This window comes from Crinia signifera, chromosome 11 (genome assembly GCF_055691185.1).
Source record: "Crinia signifera chromosome 11, ASM5569118v1, whole genome shotgun sequence".
In the NCBI taxonomy this organism is placed as follows: domain Eukaryota; kingdom Metazoa; phylum Chordata; class Amphibia; order Anura; family Myobatrachidae; genus Crinia; species Crinia signifera.
Genome location: NC_139227.1, coordinates 125,381,306 through 125,397,827, shown reverse-complemented (window position 1 = coordinate 125,397,827; position 16,522 = coordinate 125,381,306). Strand labels below are relative to the sequence as shown.

Below are 16,522 nucleotides of genomic sequence, written 5' to 3'. Positions count from 1 at the left end.
AAGTCTTCTCGGCCTTCCAAGCCGGGATAGCTAAAGATCTCAAATCAGCTATTCGTGAGGTTAAGAAGGAATTGGTGGCGATTGGGGATAGAACAGATCACCTGGAGAGGAAGATGGAAGAATTGGTTGCATCTCACAATGACCTCATCTCCTCCCACGAGCGACAGCAGACTGAACTCTCCCAATTCAAAGCTAAAATGGCGGATATGGAGGATAGGTCCAGACGGAACAACATTAGGATCAGAGGTATTCCCGATTCTGTATCCAACGCAGAACTCGAAGGCTTCGCTACCACTCTATTCCGCAGACTCCTCCCCTCCGCTGACCCTAAAGACCTGCTCATCGATAGGATCCACCGCCTACCAAGACCCAAAACAGTCTCATCTGACCTGCCTAAAGATACGCTTCTCCGGGTCCATTTCTTCCCAGTCAAAGAACGCATCCTGAAAGCAGCTCGTGACCCAAAAAATACTGATTCGCTAGGCAGCCTGCAGCTATTTCAGGACTTTTCCCCTGCGACCCTGGCTAGCAGAAGAGCATTTGCCCCCATCACTCAAGCCCTCCGTGCCCATGACATCAGGTACCGTTGGGGTTTCCCCGTGAAGCTGATCATCACCTATGAAGACACCAACTACACCGTATCTTCCTTGGATGCTGGAGTGAAGCTCTTGCTCGATTGGGACATCTCCACCGCTTCCCCCCAGGAGCGGAAGCGCCCTCACCCTCTCCAGCAGGACTGGACTGAAACCTGAGCTCGGGGACCCTAACAGGTTTAACCCCGCCTGTGATGCAGCCTCCGCAGCATCTCTACTCTCTGCCCTCCCCAAATGGGTCGAGGCTTCTGCGATAAGTATTTGTTGAGTTTTGTTTCTTTGTTTTAACTGTTTGCTCTTATCAATGTTATCGTTATTATTGCATTGGTTAACCTTGTTAGTAACCCCCTCCCCCACATTAGACGGGAAGCCCTCCGCCTTGCCCACCCTGGTGAGGTGAATATTTCTAGTACCTCCCTACCTTCAACAGATAATTATGGGTTCCTCCTTACTGTCTAGTCCCCTCCTTAGCATCCCTGGTCGTCAAACGGGGGGCAACCTCCCTCCCCCCTCTACTACCCTTAGAATCGCCTAGCCACTGCCTCCAACACACCTCTATACTACTGCATGAAACCCTACTTCCTCTCCCCTGCAGTAGTTATGCGGGTCCCACTTGCTGGACCCTTTTGTTTTGTCTTTCCCTTTCTCCCTCTTCGCTTCCCTATCTGCCTTCTACCTACCCCCTTCCCCCCTCAACGCGGACTACCGAATCTTACAACATCCCATCCCCCCCACCACCCACTCACAAACACGCCCGGTGCTTGGCAGTTCCCCCCACCCTCTAGCTATGCCTAAACTCTTAACCTTAAACGTTAAGGGACTGAACTCCCCCCAAAAGCGAAGGATGGCACTCACATACTTCCATAAGCAAAAGGCAGATATAGTGGCCATCCAAGAGACTCACTTCTCCTCTACTAACCCCCCTACATTTAAGGACTCCAACTTTCCAACCGCCTTTTATGCCAATGGCCCCTGTAAGCGAAATGGGGTTGCCTTACTTTTTAACCGCCACACACCCTTTATTTGCCAGACCCAAACCTCGGATAAAAACGGAAGATACCTGATTGTCACTGGCCTCTTAGATAATAGACTAGTGACTATCGCATCTATCTACGCGCCTAATGCCAATCAGGTGCCCTTCCTCCGTAAACTCTTTACCTTAATTAAAAGAATCGCGAAGGGCTCCCTGATCCTACTTGGAGACTTTAACCTAGTTTTAGACCCGAGATTAGACAAATCCCGCGCGCCTGGTACTCAAGAAGCCCGTGTGAATGCCCAGTCATCAGCATTTCGTAACCTTCTCCTGGAATTTGATGTGTATGACACTTGGAGAACAGCTTATCCCTCTGGCCGGGAATACACATTTCACTCCCATGTCCATAATACCTACTCCAGAATTGATTACATCCTCTGCGACAAATGGGCCCTCCAACACTCATCTGGAGTCGATATTCTCCCTATCTCATGGTCTGACCACGCGCCGGTACTGTGGCACTGGAACTTCCTCCCTGCTAATATCCCCCCAAGACCCTGGCGCCTTTTCCCACATTTACTAGCTGACCCTTACGCAAAAAATCACATCCTAAAAACCTTAACCGATTACTTGGCCAATAATCAGACCTCTGATACTTCAGTAACTAACCACTGGTGCACGCTTAAGGCGGTCGTTAGAGGAGCGGCCATTCAAGCTGGGGCCACCTTGAAGCGCAAAGCAGCAGCCACCCAAGCAGCATTAGAATCTAAACTTGCTGAATTGGAAAAGAGGAATAAAAAATCCCCCACCCCCGCTTTAAAGACCGAACTTACCTTAATCCGTAGCCAAATCCAAAAACTGCTCATGGCTCGTACCCAAGCTGCCTTAGACAAGTTGAGACATAGATATTACCTTTCTAGCAACCGTTCGGGCAGACTGTTAGCCCGTAGGCTTCGTGCCCAACAAGCAAGGAACAGGATTAAATGTATCATTTCTCCTAACAAAAAGAAGATCAACAACCCCAAGGACATTGCAGACCAATTCGCAAATTTTTACTCTAAACTTTACAATTTATCCTCAGATCCAGCAACACCGCAACCCACCAGCTCCTCTATTGAGGGCTTTCTTGATTCCTTACACTTCCCCACCCTCTCCCAAGACCAACTAGACGATCTTAATGCCCCATGGTCACAGGCGGAAATCCAAGCGGCCATAACAACCCTCCCTCGTAACAAGGCCCCGGGCCCTGACGGTTTCATTAACGACTTTTACATTTCCTTCAACTCCCTCTTATCCCCTTATTTAACTGATCTATACAACACCCTATCTTCAACAGGACAGGCCCCCCCGGAACTCCTGGAGGCTAGGATAGTGACAATCCCTAAACCGGGTAAAGATCCTGCCTTGTGCCAAAATTACCGCCCAATCGCCCTCCTCAATAGTGACATAAAGATTTTTGCAAAACTAATGGCGACCCGTATTAATCAATCCCTACCCCTCTTGGTCCACCCGGATCAAACAGGGTTTGTCCCGGGGCGCCAGGCTTCTGATAACACCAGAAGAGTGTTCAACCTAGTTGACTCTCTTTCCCCCGCCCAAGACCTCCTTCTTCTCTCACTTGATGCTGAAAAAGCATTTGATAGACTTAATTGGCAGTACATGAGGGAGGTCTTGGAGCGCTTTGGATTCAGAGGTCGCATCCTGTCATCCATCTTGTCACTCTATTCCTCTCCGTCGGCGCGAGTATTTAGTAATGGCTTTCTCTCCTCTCCCTTCCAAATCTCTAATGGCACAAGGCAGGGTTGCCCCCTTTCCCCCCTCATTTTTGTCCTTTCCATTGAACCACTGGCTATGTCCATTCGCAATAATCCCAATACGCCGGGTCTCCGGGTAGGCCCAACCGACCACAAACTAAGCCTCTTTGCCGACGATGTTTTACTTTTTGTGACAGACCCCATTAAGTCCCTCCCACATATCCATAGTATTCTGGACGCTTATAGTGCCGCTTCCTTTTATAAACTCAATACATCTAAGACGGACGCTCTCCCGATCAACCTTACTGACTCGCTTCCCCTACTGAAAGCCTCATATAATTACAACTGGCAGACTGAATATATTAAGTACCTTGGCATTCTGATCCCCCCTAATAAGACTTTAGTCTTCGAGGTGAACCTAACTCCTCTTCTCGCTTCCATCTCCTCTATATCTAAATCATGGCTAGCCTATGAAATATCGTGGATGGGACGTATGGCAGCATTTAAAATGTCCCTGCTCCCCAAGCTAATGTACCTCTTTCGAACTATTCCCTATATCTTCCCCAAGCGATGGTTACAAACAGCCACCTCCATTCTCTTGAAATATGTATGGGCCTCCAAACCCCCAGCGCTAGCTCGCTCCAAATTGTCACCCCCCCGAGCGTTTGGTGGTCTAGGCCTCCCTGACCTTTTCCATTACCAGAAAGCGTGCCTTCTTGCCCAGTCTAAACTCTATTTTGACAATAATGCCCCCAGGGCATGGGTGGGTGTCGAGCAGTCCCGGTCACCCCTCATCCCGATACGGGATCTTTTTAAACTCCCCAAACATATTAGGCCCTCGCCATCCGGGCTTCTCCCAGCGACAATAGCCTCCTTACAGGCTTGGGATGAACTACTTTCTACGCTGCGAGCTTCTTCGGCCCTCATCTCTACCCTCCCTATTGTAACAGTGGCTAAATTGATACCGAACCTCAATCTAAATACTTGGAGAAACTGCGGGATCTCCTCACTCGGCGATGTGGTGAACGCCAATGCGATCCTACCCTTCGCCTACCTACAAGAATCATATTCCCTCCCACCCCACGAATACTTCCACTATCTACAGCTATCTCACTGGTGGAACACCCATCTCTCTAAACCTCCCTCTCCTGCTGCCCACTACCTGACTACCATCTCCCGTATCACCCAGACCACTTCCACAGGCGACATCTCTTTCTGGTATAACACCCTGATTACCCCCCCCGGAATTTACGAAGCTGTCCGTACATTGGAAATGGGAGGCAGACCTAGGCATACAGATTTCAACCCAGCAATGGCGCAAGATCTTTATATCGTCTTTCACAATGTCTCGATGCCTTAATCACTCAGAAATGCACTTCAAACTGATCAACCGCCTTTACCTAACGCCCGACCGCCTGCACGCCTTCTGGCCGTCGTGCTCCAACTTGTGTTGGCGGCAATGTGGGAATGTGGCTCCATTTTTCATATCTTTTGGTCTTGTCCCAAACTCAAGCATTACTGGGAAGAGGTATTTACGTTAATTAATTCCGTCTTGCAGCTATCCATCCCCCCTGACCCTCTCGTAGCCCTATTCCATGTTTTCCCCCAAGCGCTCCCCACAGGGAAATCCTATGTGCTCGGCCATATCTTAATAGCTGCTAGAGCTAATTTAGCCCAATTGTGGAAACAACCTTCCCCCCCCTCCCTTCTTCAAGTAATACTGAAAACCAATCACCACTTCCTTATGGAGACCTATAGTCTCCCCCATGCGCCGAGTCCCTCCTCCCTGCTCACCAAATGGGAACCCTGGACCAAATACACATCCTCGGAGTTGGGGGCCAAATTTTTCCCTCCCGCTCCACTGCCTATCCCTCCCAGACCCAACTTGAATGAGTCTCCCGACCCAGCCCTTCCTCCGGCATAACCACCCCCTTATATGATCTCCCACCGAGCTGGCGCCTTACCACTTGCACCCAGTCTAGACAACGGCTGAGACGCACCCCCTAAGTTCCTGCGAGGTGCATGCCTGGTTAGTTTAGATCCCAGACCATTCAGTGATTTAATCTATAATCTGTTAGACGTCTTAATCGCTCTGCGCAGCGAAGTGTTTGTGTTGTTGCCTCATAATTTGTCATTATGTTGTTTTACCTCGAATGCAATTGTAGTCCCCCCCCTCTCTAACTGTTCCCACCCCCACCCTCTCTTACTTTCTGTACCCCCCCCCCCCCATATTATTTGATTTCAATAAAAATTTATTGATGCAAAAAAAAAAAGAAATCATAGCATTGAGTGTTGACAAATCACATTTAGTATGTAAAATTGGGGTCATTTGTAAAACATACAGAAGCTTAGGAAAACTAGCCATTTTAAAGAGGTTACAGCGCCCTAGAAAATTAAGAGGCAGATTTTGCCAGAGAGCAAGTTCCTGTTTTATTTATTGAATGACAGGAGTAATGTTACAGGAATATAGATTATGGGGATGTGGGGGAAGGACGATGCCTGGATAAGTAATGTGAGAGGGAGCCCATTTAAAAGGAAAGGGGGTGGACCATCCTACACGTGCCTGGCCAAAAATGGCCAGAGCTTTGGACTTTTGGAAATTAATTGAAAATCCAGCAAAGGAAGAAAACCTGTTAATTGTATCAATTAAAAGAGGGACAGAATATTTGGGATTGGATAGAAAGAGGAGAACATCATCAGCAAAGGCCACCGTACGTAGCTCCCTAGTGCCTATGGAGATGCCCTTTAAGTGGGGTGACAATAAAATAAAGCAGAGGAGCGGTTCGAGGGCCAGATTGAAGAGTAAGAGAGAAAGGGGGCAACCCTGACGGGTTCCCCTTTCAAGGGGAAAGGAGTGGGAGGTAACGTTATTGACAATTACTTTAGCCATGGAGTTGGTGTATAGGGATTTAACAAGAGCACGAAAAGACTCACCAAATAGTTGACTAGCCAGAACTCTATGGAGGTGAGGCCAGGCAATTTTGGTCAAAAGCCTTCTCAGCATATAAATTTAGTAGAATATTGGCATGGACTTGATGGAGACGGTTATAGGAGATTGCGGCAATAGCTGCCCAGATGCCCACCACAGACTGTCTCCCTTTTACAAAGCCCAATTGGGCAGGCGAGATCAAACGTGGTAAACACTTCTGCAGGCGATTAGCCATTCATTTTGTGAGAATTTTAAAGTCTTGGTTTAGAAGAGATATAGGGCGATATGAGCCGACAAGAGAGGGGTCTTTGTCAGGCTTCGGGAGTACCATCATTTTGGCTTCATTAAAGTTATGTGGTAGGGTTTTTGAGGTCAGAATATGATTAAAAAGGAGGGCCAAAGTCGGGGAAATCTCAGAGTAGAACTCAGCACTAAAGCCATCTGGGCCCGGACTTTTTCCATTAGGGAGGGATTTAATGGTGGTACGTATTTCCTCCTCCGTGATAGGCTGTCTAACATATCCCTTTCCTCTTGTAAGAGTGTGGGCAGGTTAGAGGCTGTTAAGAAAACTCACTTTCAGCCGCATTGTCTGGAGCTACTGAATACAGGGATTTATAGAACTCCATAAATTCTGCACAAATGGCGTTGGGATCGGTGAGAAGTGTTCCTGATTGTTTGATCGTGTGTACCCATGTGCGGGAGCGTGGTCCTTTAATTAGGTTGGCCAGAAGCTTGCCCGATTTTGTTTCCAAATCTATGTAGCTTATTTTTAAAATGGTTATGGCTAGACTGGGCTTGTTCTGTAAGAAAGGTGTCATAAAGCAGTTTAGAGGAGAGATACGCCACCTTGTTAACAGGATTGTCAGAGTGTTTATACGTTCCATAAGCCTCGGTTAGAGTCTTACTTAAATCTTTCAATCGGAGTGTAAACCGTTTGCGAGTAGAATAGACATAAGACATGATGTGTCCTCTGAGTACTGCTTTCGAAGCATTCCAAAACAGTGGGGGGTCATTAGCATGGGCGGCATTATCAGTGGTATAGTTAGACCATGATTGTTTAAGGTGTAATAGGAAATCATTCAAATGGAAAAGATGGGACAGAAAGCGCCAACATTTTGTGAAGGATAGGGGGAGTGACAATCTAATGGATAACAAAATAGGGGCATGGTCAGAAATGATGATGTCATGAATGGAGGTATGTGTCACCCTGGGAAGGAGATGGTCTGAGAGAAATAAATAATCTATATGGGAGTGGGTCGAGTGGGGGTGAGAGTAGAATGAATAATCTTTTTGTAAGGGGTGAAAAACGCGCCAAGGGTTGGTCAAAGATAGCTGAGAGCATAAAGGTGAAGGAAGATTAGAAAATGCTGGGGGCTGGCGTGAACTCACCCCTGATCTGTCCATGGATGGGTCAACGGCTGCATTAAAATCTCCTCCAAGGATGAGGTTGGTATGTTCCCATTAAAGCAATTTCTGTAGGACTAAGGAAAAAAAGGAATCATTAGGGTTTGTGGGGGCATAGACATTAAACAAAGTATATGTAATGTTCTTAATAAGTACATCTAGCAGGATAAATCTACCATTGGGATCTACAGATTTTCTGACTATAGAGTACTGCGGATTCTTGTTGAATAAAATAGCTACACCTCTGGTTTTGTTAGTAAATGAAGCAGAGATGCATTCGCCTAGCCAAGGGACCCTAAGTGTAGGCTGTGAGCCATCAACCCAGTGGGTCTCTTGTAAAAAAAACAATGTGCGGAGACATATACGTTGTAAATGTGTGAGAACCTTGTGGCGTTTTACTGGGTGATTTAGGCCCTCTACATTCCAGGAAATAACATTAAATGAGAGGAGAGGGACATCCCTCTCTGTGGTCAGTTATACTAACCAATTCCTGTGGGCGGGATCATATAAAAAGGTGTGTATGACAAGGGAAGCCCCCATCCATCCCAACGAGCAAAGGTGGGGTATTCCATAGAGGGAGCAGGTCCGGGGTCAGAGCAGACACAAACAAAAGATTACCTATAAACTAACAGAGAAAACATTAGCAATAGAGCATATATAGACCCAACAGTCACCTATCTAGTAGTCAGTATGTGAAATAAGGGGGCAACAAGTATAGTTGACAATGCCCACATCAGGCTCCAATAAATAGAAAGAAAACCCTATGAAAGGGAGGAGCAACGTTCAGGTGTCGGGAATAGAGAAATTAGCCTTCGCGTCTTCGGGGGAGTCAAAGAAGCGTGGTTTACTATCCTCAAACACCCGGATATATTAGGGAGAATTAAACGTTGGAGTCGATGAGATGTTTGCAGACGGTGCAAATTTTTTATGCTTGGTGGCCACCAGAGCTGAGCAGTCCTGTAAAATGAGTAGGCGTTCTCCATTATAGGAGATTTGGGCCGTTTTACGATAATGGTGCAGAACTTTAATTTTGTCTGCGTAGTTATAACAGGGCGTGGCCATCCCCCACGGTTGGGCCGATGCGGTGCGCTCTCTCTATGACAAGAGTGATCCCCTTGAGATCAGGTGCAAGTTGCTCAGGAAGCCAAGTAGATAGGAGGTGGAGGAGTTCAGGACCCCTCACTGATTCGGGGATACCCACTGCCCTCAGGTTGTTGCGACGGCTCCTGTTTTCCAGGTCGTCTATTTTCTCCTGGAGGGCCGCGATCTCTCTGGCTTGGGTGTCAACAATGCGTTGACTCGCAGTAAGGTCATCTTCCAGAGACAAAACCCTCTGTTCAACTTTGTCTAAGCGCTGGGAATGGTGGGTCAGTTGGGTGAGGCTAGAATCAATGGCCTCCTTGAGCCCAGCCAGTTTCTCATCCAATAAGGGACCAAGCACTGCCGCAATTTTGGTTTGGTAGTGGATTTACGCTTGTTTTTAGAAGAAGATCTGGTGGAGGAACGGTCAGAGTCCGTGGAGTGTCCACAAGTAGTAATGTCAGAGGGGGCCAAAGCAGGATCCGCAGAGGACATTTGAAGTGGTACCAAAAACTTTTTCATATACAGAGAGTGTACTGGGGTACCAATAGTAGGTAGAGGAGAGCAATCAGGGTGGTATGAAGGCTATCTGCGTGGAGTTAAAATTGCATGGTGTATATGGATATGGTCACATTATTGAATAGAATGAAGCAAGGTCACATCAGGCCCGTTGGGGTTTGAAAAGTCAGACCAGGTTACATTGCTTATTCTTTCTGAGTATTATGCTCAAAGTATGAAAGTGTCGAAGCAAAAATCAGTCACTTATATCAAAGTATTTGTTGGTGCACAGTGTTTCTCTCTCAACAGGGGAAATGGATGGGTCAAATAGGCTGTGCACAGAAAGCCGTAGAGAGGGGTATCGTAGAAGTTCTGGGGTATCTGCTATCAGTTTATAGCATATAATACCGTTCTAGCAGCACACAGCCAGTGCCTGATCATATTAGAGCCAATAATGCAGTAATTAGCAGAGTCTGATTATGGAGAGGTATGGCAGGCCTCCTCAGTGAACAAGCCCCAGCCTGCACAAGCATACCTGGGGCCCTATAATCAGGGCCACATCTGTTGATACTGGGTACCTTATTTGCAGGGTAGTCCACCAGGCATGGAGACAGTAAAGGGTTAAACCCAGTATTTGGAGGAGTCTGGGTCCCATGTTGTGCTGTATCCCCTCTTCTGGAGCCAAGACAGGATCAGTGGTGGGGTAAAGCCAGGGGGGTGCAGTTTGATGTCTGCAGCGCTGATGGGGTGGCCAGGCGGGTAGGCGCCCCCGGAGCTCACCCGCGGGCGTCTGTTGTGGCCGAAATTTAGTCCCCGGCTGCAGCCTTGTCCCCGAGGCCCAGACGGTGGTGGGAGCGTGCTGAAAACAGGGCTGGAGGTGTGGGGCTGTGAATCGCTGCTCCCGCTATGTAGCGCGGATGTCTGGCAACCTCCGGAGCGCCGCGTGCACCCACCGCGGCCGAAATCCAGTCCCCGGCTTCTCTCTGTATGCTAGGCCGCAACCTGCAGGAGGGCTGGGAAGCCCTCTGCGGCAAGCACTGTCTGGGTCCCGAAGGCTTCAGCAGGGCAGCGGTGGGACTCCTAGGCGGCCAGGTGATGGGGGAATAAGGGATAAGTACTGGTGAAGTGGGAGCTGAGGGAAAGTGCTGCCGTCCTCAATGGCTGCCAAGCCACGCCCCCGCCTTTTTGGTTTTAATGCCGAAAATGTGTCTTAGTTTTCACGTAGCGTCACTGTCCTGATTAAAGTAATATGTTATTTTTGCAAACTGTGTGTCTGTATATGGATCAGAACAGCTGCAGGTAATATATTGTAGTCGTCTCAGCCGCACACAGATATGTCATTTATCACTTTATTCAGCACAGACGTCTGCTTGTTACCTAGTCATATCACGTCGCGACTTAGATGCATTTTCAGCAATAAGTCGCCCAATGCTATCAGACTTGGCGTGTCCAGATGGGATGCTTCTGTGCAGCAAAGATGTATGCGGACACATCTGTAGATTCTTATCTAGTTAAACAAACCACAACCTTCTTGAAGTGGTCGAGGATGTAACAAGGGGGCACCCACAACTATGTATTTTATGGTCAGCTACTCTGCCCACCGTTAGATTGCACTTAGGGGGTCTCTGCAATCTTTCCAGTGTTACTTTATGTAAATGTCACTGTTCCAGAGTAACCCGTACAGAGCTGCTGACCAGGTCATCAAAGCGGTGAGAAATATCTGCAAGACTGTGGACCACGTGGAGACCCCATCTATCACGGAGTGCGTCAAGAAGCTGCGGAGAGCCGTGAACCTGCCTCGGAGCCGCAGCGTGGAGGTACGGAAGAAGCGAGTTCTGCTAGCGAATGGATGGGGGAAATGTTTCTGTTAAGCTAATTCTTCTGTATGTGTTTGTAGGGTCCTTCCAGCCCCGCTGCTGCCGGATGTAACCACAGTGCTTTAGATGGTCAGTGTAATGGAGGTTATAACCTGTATAACCTGCTGTCAGTAGGGAGAAATAACTGCTGATTATTTGTGTGTAACCCTTAGGTACTCCACCCTGTGAGAGTCCCTTGCAAGAAAGCTTAAGCCAGTTAACTACTGCTGTTCACAAGCTGCTGCAGCTCCATTTAACCTCCTGCACCCCCGTTAGGAACCCCAGTGACAGCAGACCCCTCAAAGAAGCCCGGACGTCTGCTGACCATCTCCAGTTCACTATATTTGCTGCACATGGAATCCCCACAGGCTGGGTGTCCAGGTGAGAAGTGACTGTTTCCTGCGTCCGCGCTATTGCGCTCGGAGGTCATTGCTTAATATAATCGCTGTGACGTATTTGGTTTTGTGACGATTGTGCTGTATTCTGATTAGCTCTCCCTGTCCAGAAATCTGTACCTGCATGTATATTTGTATTAGCATGCGTACCTGTGTGCCATAGGAATGCTGATCTACCATATATACTCGAGTATAAGCCTACTTTTTCAGAACATTTTTTATGCTGAAAGCCCCCCTCAGCTTCTACTCGAGTGAGGGTCCCACTTGAGTCAATACGTTTTCCCAGTTTTTTGTTGTAAAATTAGGTGCCTCGGCTTGACTTTATACTCGAGTATATACGGTATATGGTGTTCATCTCGTGTTTGGAAACCTTTAATGTATCATAGATTTTATTCAGGGGCATACTAAAATGTGCATACATAAAACCAGTGTAACAAGACCTATCTGATCATGATAGAACTCCTGGCCACACAGGAAGCAACCATATAGTTGTGTTCTTTTTTCACACCCTCAACCTCTCTGTTGTGGTGCTTCTAGCACACCCAAGCCTGTATTTCAGCAGAGCGATACAGACCAAAATGTGCTAAAAGCAAAATTGCACAGTTTGAAAGTTGCAGGGTGCTAGAATGAACATTTATCTAGTCTAAGATCCAAAATAAAGGAAGCGGTGTTACCAGAAGCAGGCCCCATATTTTGTCATACCTCTGAGACCAGTTATTTGCATGCATGCGCAATGGCACCACTTTGAAATGCCCAATACATTTTCAGTATGCTCCTGGTGTGCACCTGAAATAATACTCTGCATGGACCCAATCAGGTGACCAATCATTTCTGCGCTACGTCCGGAGTCTGTAGTGCGGTTTCCTCTGAGAGAGCGAGAGTTTGATAACTCTGCAGCATAATTGGCGACCAGAAATATACGCTCATTGAAGTGTGAATGTATATTTCTTTCAGCACTTCAGTCGCAGGGAAATGTTAGGTCAGCGGTATTTGCTGTGGAAATGTTTGTCCTCTTGTGATAACATGGAAGGGAAGAAAGTGGGAGTACTATAAAGTAACCATTCTGAGCTCTCTTTCAGTTAATCAGCAGAATCTGTCCCCCTCGTGTCATGGCGGACACCTTATTATTGTAGATACAGTAACGGTGATTATAAAAATGGTGCCATTTTTAGGCAGTATATCGGATTAAACTCTTCCCAGTGCTTGTAACCGGTACATTCCTGAATTATTCCTGCTGCTTCCTGATCACTCATCAGATTTTTAAACCATTTTTTCTTCTTCTGTACTTTAGCTTTGAAAAGTATTATTTAGTCTGTTCCCTGCTGCACAATGGGAGAGATATGTTTAAACCGGTCCAGTCTAAGAAAGTTGGAACATACAAGAGTTTCTTCTATCTCGTTAAATGGGATGAACTGTAAGTATCTGGTATGAACCAGCAGTGATTGTATTACTGTACTGTGTCCTGCCGGTGTTAGAGAGCAGTTTCTTACTGGTATTTTCCTGTGTATTGTGGCGGCACCCTGTGTAATCTTGTGGTCCCCATATATTATTGGCTAGGATGCTGTTATATTACTGGCTAGGATGCTGTTATATTACTGGCTAGGATGCTGTTATATTACTGGCTAGGATGCTGTTATATTACTGGCTAGGATGCTGTTATGTTACTGGCTAGGATGCTGTTAGATTACTGGCTAGGATGCTGTTATATTACTAGCTAGGATGCTGTTATATTACTGGCTAGTGTGCTGTTATGTTACTGGCTAGGATGCTGTTATATTACTGGCTAGGATGCTGTTAGATTACTGGCTAGGATGCTGTTATATTACTGGCTAGGATGCTGTTAGATTACTGGCTAGGATGCTGTTATGTTACTGGCTAGGATGCTGTTAGATTACTGGCTAGGATGCTGTTAGATTGCTGGCTAGGATGCTGTTAGATTACTGGCTAGGATGCTGTTAGATTACTGGCTAGGATGCTGTTATGTTACTGGCTAGGATGCTGTTAGATTACTGGCTAGGATGCTGTTAGATTACTGGCTAGGATGCTGTTAGATTGCTGGCTAGGATGCTGTTAGATTGCTGGCTAGGATGCTGTTAGATTGCTGGCTAGGATGCTGTTATGTTACTGGCTAGGATGCTGTTAGATTACTGGCTAGGATGCTGTTAGATTACTGGCTAGGATGCTGTTAGATTGCTGGCTAAAATGCTGTTAGATTGCTGGCTAGGATGCTGTTAGATTGCTGGCTAGGATGCTGTTAGATTGCTGGCTAGGATGCTGTTAGATTGCTGGCTAGGATGCTGTTAGATTACTGGCTAGGATGCTGTTAGATTGCTGGCTAGGATGCTGTTAGATTGCTGGCTAGGATGCTGTTAGATTGCTGGCTAGGATGCTGTTAGATTGCTGGCTAGGATGCTGTTAGATTGCTGGCTAGGATGCTGTTAGATTGCTGGCTAGGATGCTGTTAGATTGCTGGCTAGGATGCTGTTAGATTGCTGGCTAGGATGCTGTTAGATTGCTGGCTAGGATGCTGTTAGATTGCTGGCTAGGATGCTGTTAGATTGCTGGCTAGGATGCTGTTCTGTTGCTGGCTAGGATGCTGTTCTGTTGCTGGCTAGGATGGAGTTCTGTTGCTGGCTAGGATGCTGTTCTGTTGCGGGCTAGGATGCTGTTCTGTTGCGGGCTAGGATGCTGTTCTGTTGCGGGCTAGGATGCTGTTCTGTTGCTGGCTAGGATGCTGTTCTGTTGCTGGCTAGGATGCTGTTCTGTTGCTGGCTAGGATGCTGTTCTGTTGCTGGCTAGGATGCTGTTCTGTTGCTGGCTAGGATGCTGTTCTGTTGCTGGCTAGGATGCTGTTCTGTTGCTGGCTAGTGTAAGTTCTGTATTTGTTCTCAGGATCATTTTCCCTATACAAATGGCCCAGCTGCCCCAGGAGTCTGTTCTGCAGCTCAGGCTGTATGGGATATATAACACAAACAGTGGGGGGTCCCCAGACTCCAATAAGCAGAGGAAGGGACCTGAGATGCTGGGGCAGGTGTCTCTGCCACTATTCACATTCAAGAGGTAAGTGATCCTAATACAACTATGCACTATGTGATGGAGTATTGTGGGGGTTACAGAAGTTACCTCTTGTGTGTCCCTTGGTCTGAAATACTCTGTGCTAGGTGCACCTAAAGGGGACTGTTACAGGCTCCTTATCTTGCAGCTCTCAGACCCCTACTCCCACCCTGATTGGTACACAGTGTGGCCTCGTTCCTACTCCCAGTGCTACTGCCGGGTTAATGGGTGCTCTGCCCACAGATGCCACCTTGCCTGGCACCACTGCAGCCTCTGGAAATTAATATTTGTGGGTGATCCGTCCTATTTGCCCTGCAGTGATCAGGCTCCCAGTTCTCACTACACTTTACTAAATCTGTAACTCTCCCAGGATACTGACAAGTGGAACCAAGCTGCTAAACCTATGGACATCTGTCATCTCCAGCACAACGCCTGGCACCATGGGCAAAAAGACCACGCCGCTGCAGAAGTTGGTGCTACAGGTGAGATTTTGCTTGTGTAAGTGGCGGTAGAACATTACAGAACACAATGCCGGGGATGAGGTTTTGTGTGTTCCACCAAAGATCAGACCTGCTGAATTGGACGCCTCCATAAACCTATCTCTGCGGGTTCAGCTGCATTGTTAGAGGTTCTTATATCATATAGTGCTTATGTCTTCCATTGATTGTGTGTCTATGTAATGTATTTCCATCTTCCATCCATAGTGCATGTCAGAAAGGGACATGTAATTGTGGTGGTAGTGTTGTGAAACCTTAATCTTTCATTGAAGGTTGACTTCCCTTCTCCGGCCTTTGATATCGTGTACAAAGCTCCAGAACCAACGGGTACCTGCGTTCCACAGAGCATAGACGGGCTGGAAAAAGACAACAAGAGCCGACTCCTCTCGCTCATCACCAGGGACTTCCCGTCCGGGTAGGTGATCCTATAATTCCACTATAGTCATTCCAGATAAGAGTGTGCAGCATTTCTGGCAGTTGTGGGTAATGGTAAAAAAGTCTTGGCATTGGTCTTGATTATTAACCAGGTATGTGACAGAGACAGGTGCTATGTGATCCAGGCACGGTCCTTATGCACGGGATGTGGTCAGTATTCTGGCGTTCAGTGTTCCGACGCTGGCATCCCGACTGTCATCAGAGTACCGTTCCCGGAAAACGCTCAGGATGCCGATGCTGCAATACAGCTAGTGCGGCCAGGAAAGGGAGGTTATGGGGAGGTAGATGGAAGGGTTAGGCTGCTGCAAGGGAGGTTATGGGGAGGTAGATGGGAGGGTTAGGCTGCTGCAAGGGAGGTTATGGGGAGGTAGATGGGAGGGTTAGGCTGCTGCAAGGGAGGTTATGGGGAGGTAGATGGGAGGGTTAGGCTGCTGCAAGGGAGGTTATGGGGAGGTAGATGGGAGGGTTAGGCTGCTGCAAGGGGGGGTTATGGGGAGGTAGATGGGAGGGTTAGGCTGCTGCAAGGGGCGTTATGGGGAGGTAGATGGGAGGGCTAGGCTGCTGCAAGGGAGGTTATGGGGAGGTAGATGGGAGGGTTAGGCTGCTGCAAGGGGCGTTATGGGGAGGTAGATGGGAGGGCTAGGTTGCTGCAAGGGAGGTTATGGGGAGGTAGATGGGAGGGTTAGGCTGCTGCAAGGGGCGTTATGGGGAGGTAGATGGGAGGGTTAGGCTGCTGCAAGGGAGGGTATGGGGAGGTAGATGGGAGGGTTAGGCTGCTGCAAGGGAGGTTATGGGGAGGTAGATGGGAGGGTTAGTCTGCTGCAAGGGGCGTTATGGGGAGGTAGATGGGAGGGTTAGGCTGCTGCAAGGGAGGATATGGGGAGGTAGATGGGAGGGTTAGGCTGCTGCAAGGGAGGTTATGGGGAGGTAGATGGGAGGGTTAGGCTGCTGCAAGGGAGGTTATGGGAAGGTAGATGGGAGGGTTAGGCTGCTGCAAGGGGCGTTATGGGGAGGTAGATGGGAGGGCTAGGCTGCTGCAAGGGAGGTTATGGGG

General features: G+C 47.9%; 1 protein-coding gene across 2 annotated transcripts in view; it reads left to right on the top strand.

Moving 5' to 3' along the window:
• The window catches only part of PIK3C2A (phosphatidylinositol-4-phosphate 3-kinase catalytic subunit type 2 alpha), an 83,504-nt gene that overhangs the window by 46,973 nt on the left and 20,009 nt on the right, over window positions 1–16,522 (top strand). For both annotated transcript variants that reach the window (XM_083164704.1, XM_083164705.1), the window contains 7 exons: window positions 10,902–11,048; window positions 11,129–11,177; window positions 11,261–11,468; window positions 12,774–12,896; window positions 14,375–14,542; window positions 14,907–15,018; window positions 15,306–15,448. In XM_083164704.1, the coding sequence (XP_083020830.1) occupies window positions 10,902–11,048; window positions 11,129–11,177; window positions 11,261–11,468; window positions 12,774–12,896; window positions 14,375–14,542; window positions 14,907–15,018; window positions 15,306–15,448 (950 nt within the window). The remainder of the gene's footprint in view (window positions 1–10,901; window positions 11,049–11,128; window positions 11,178–11,260; window positions 11,469–12,773; window positions 12,897–14,374; window positions 14,543–14,906; window positions 15,019–15,305; window positions 15,449–16,522) is intronic.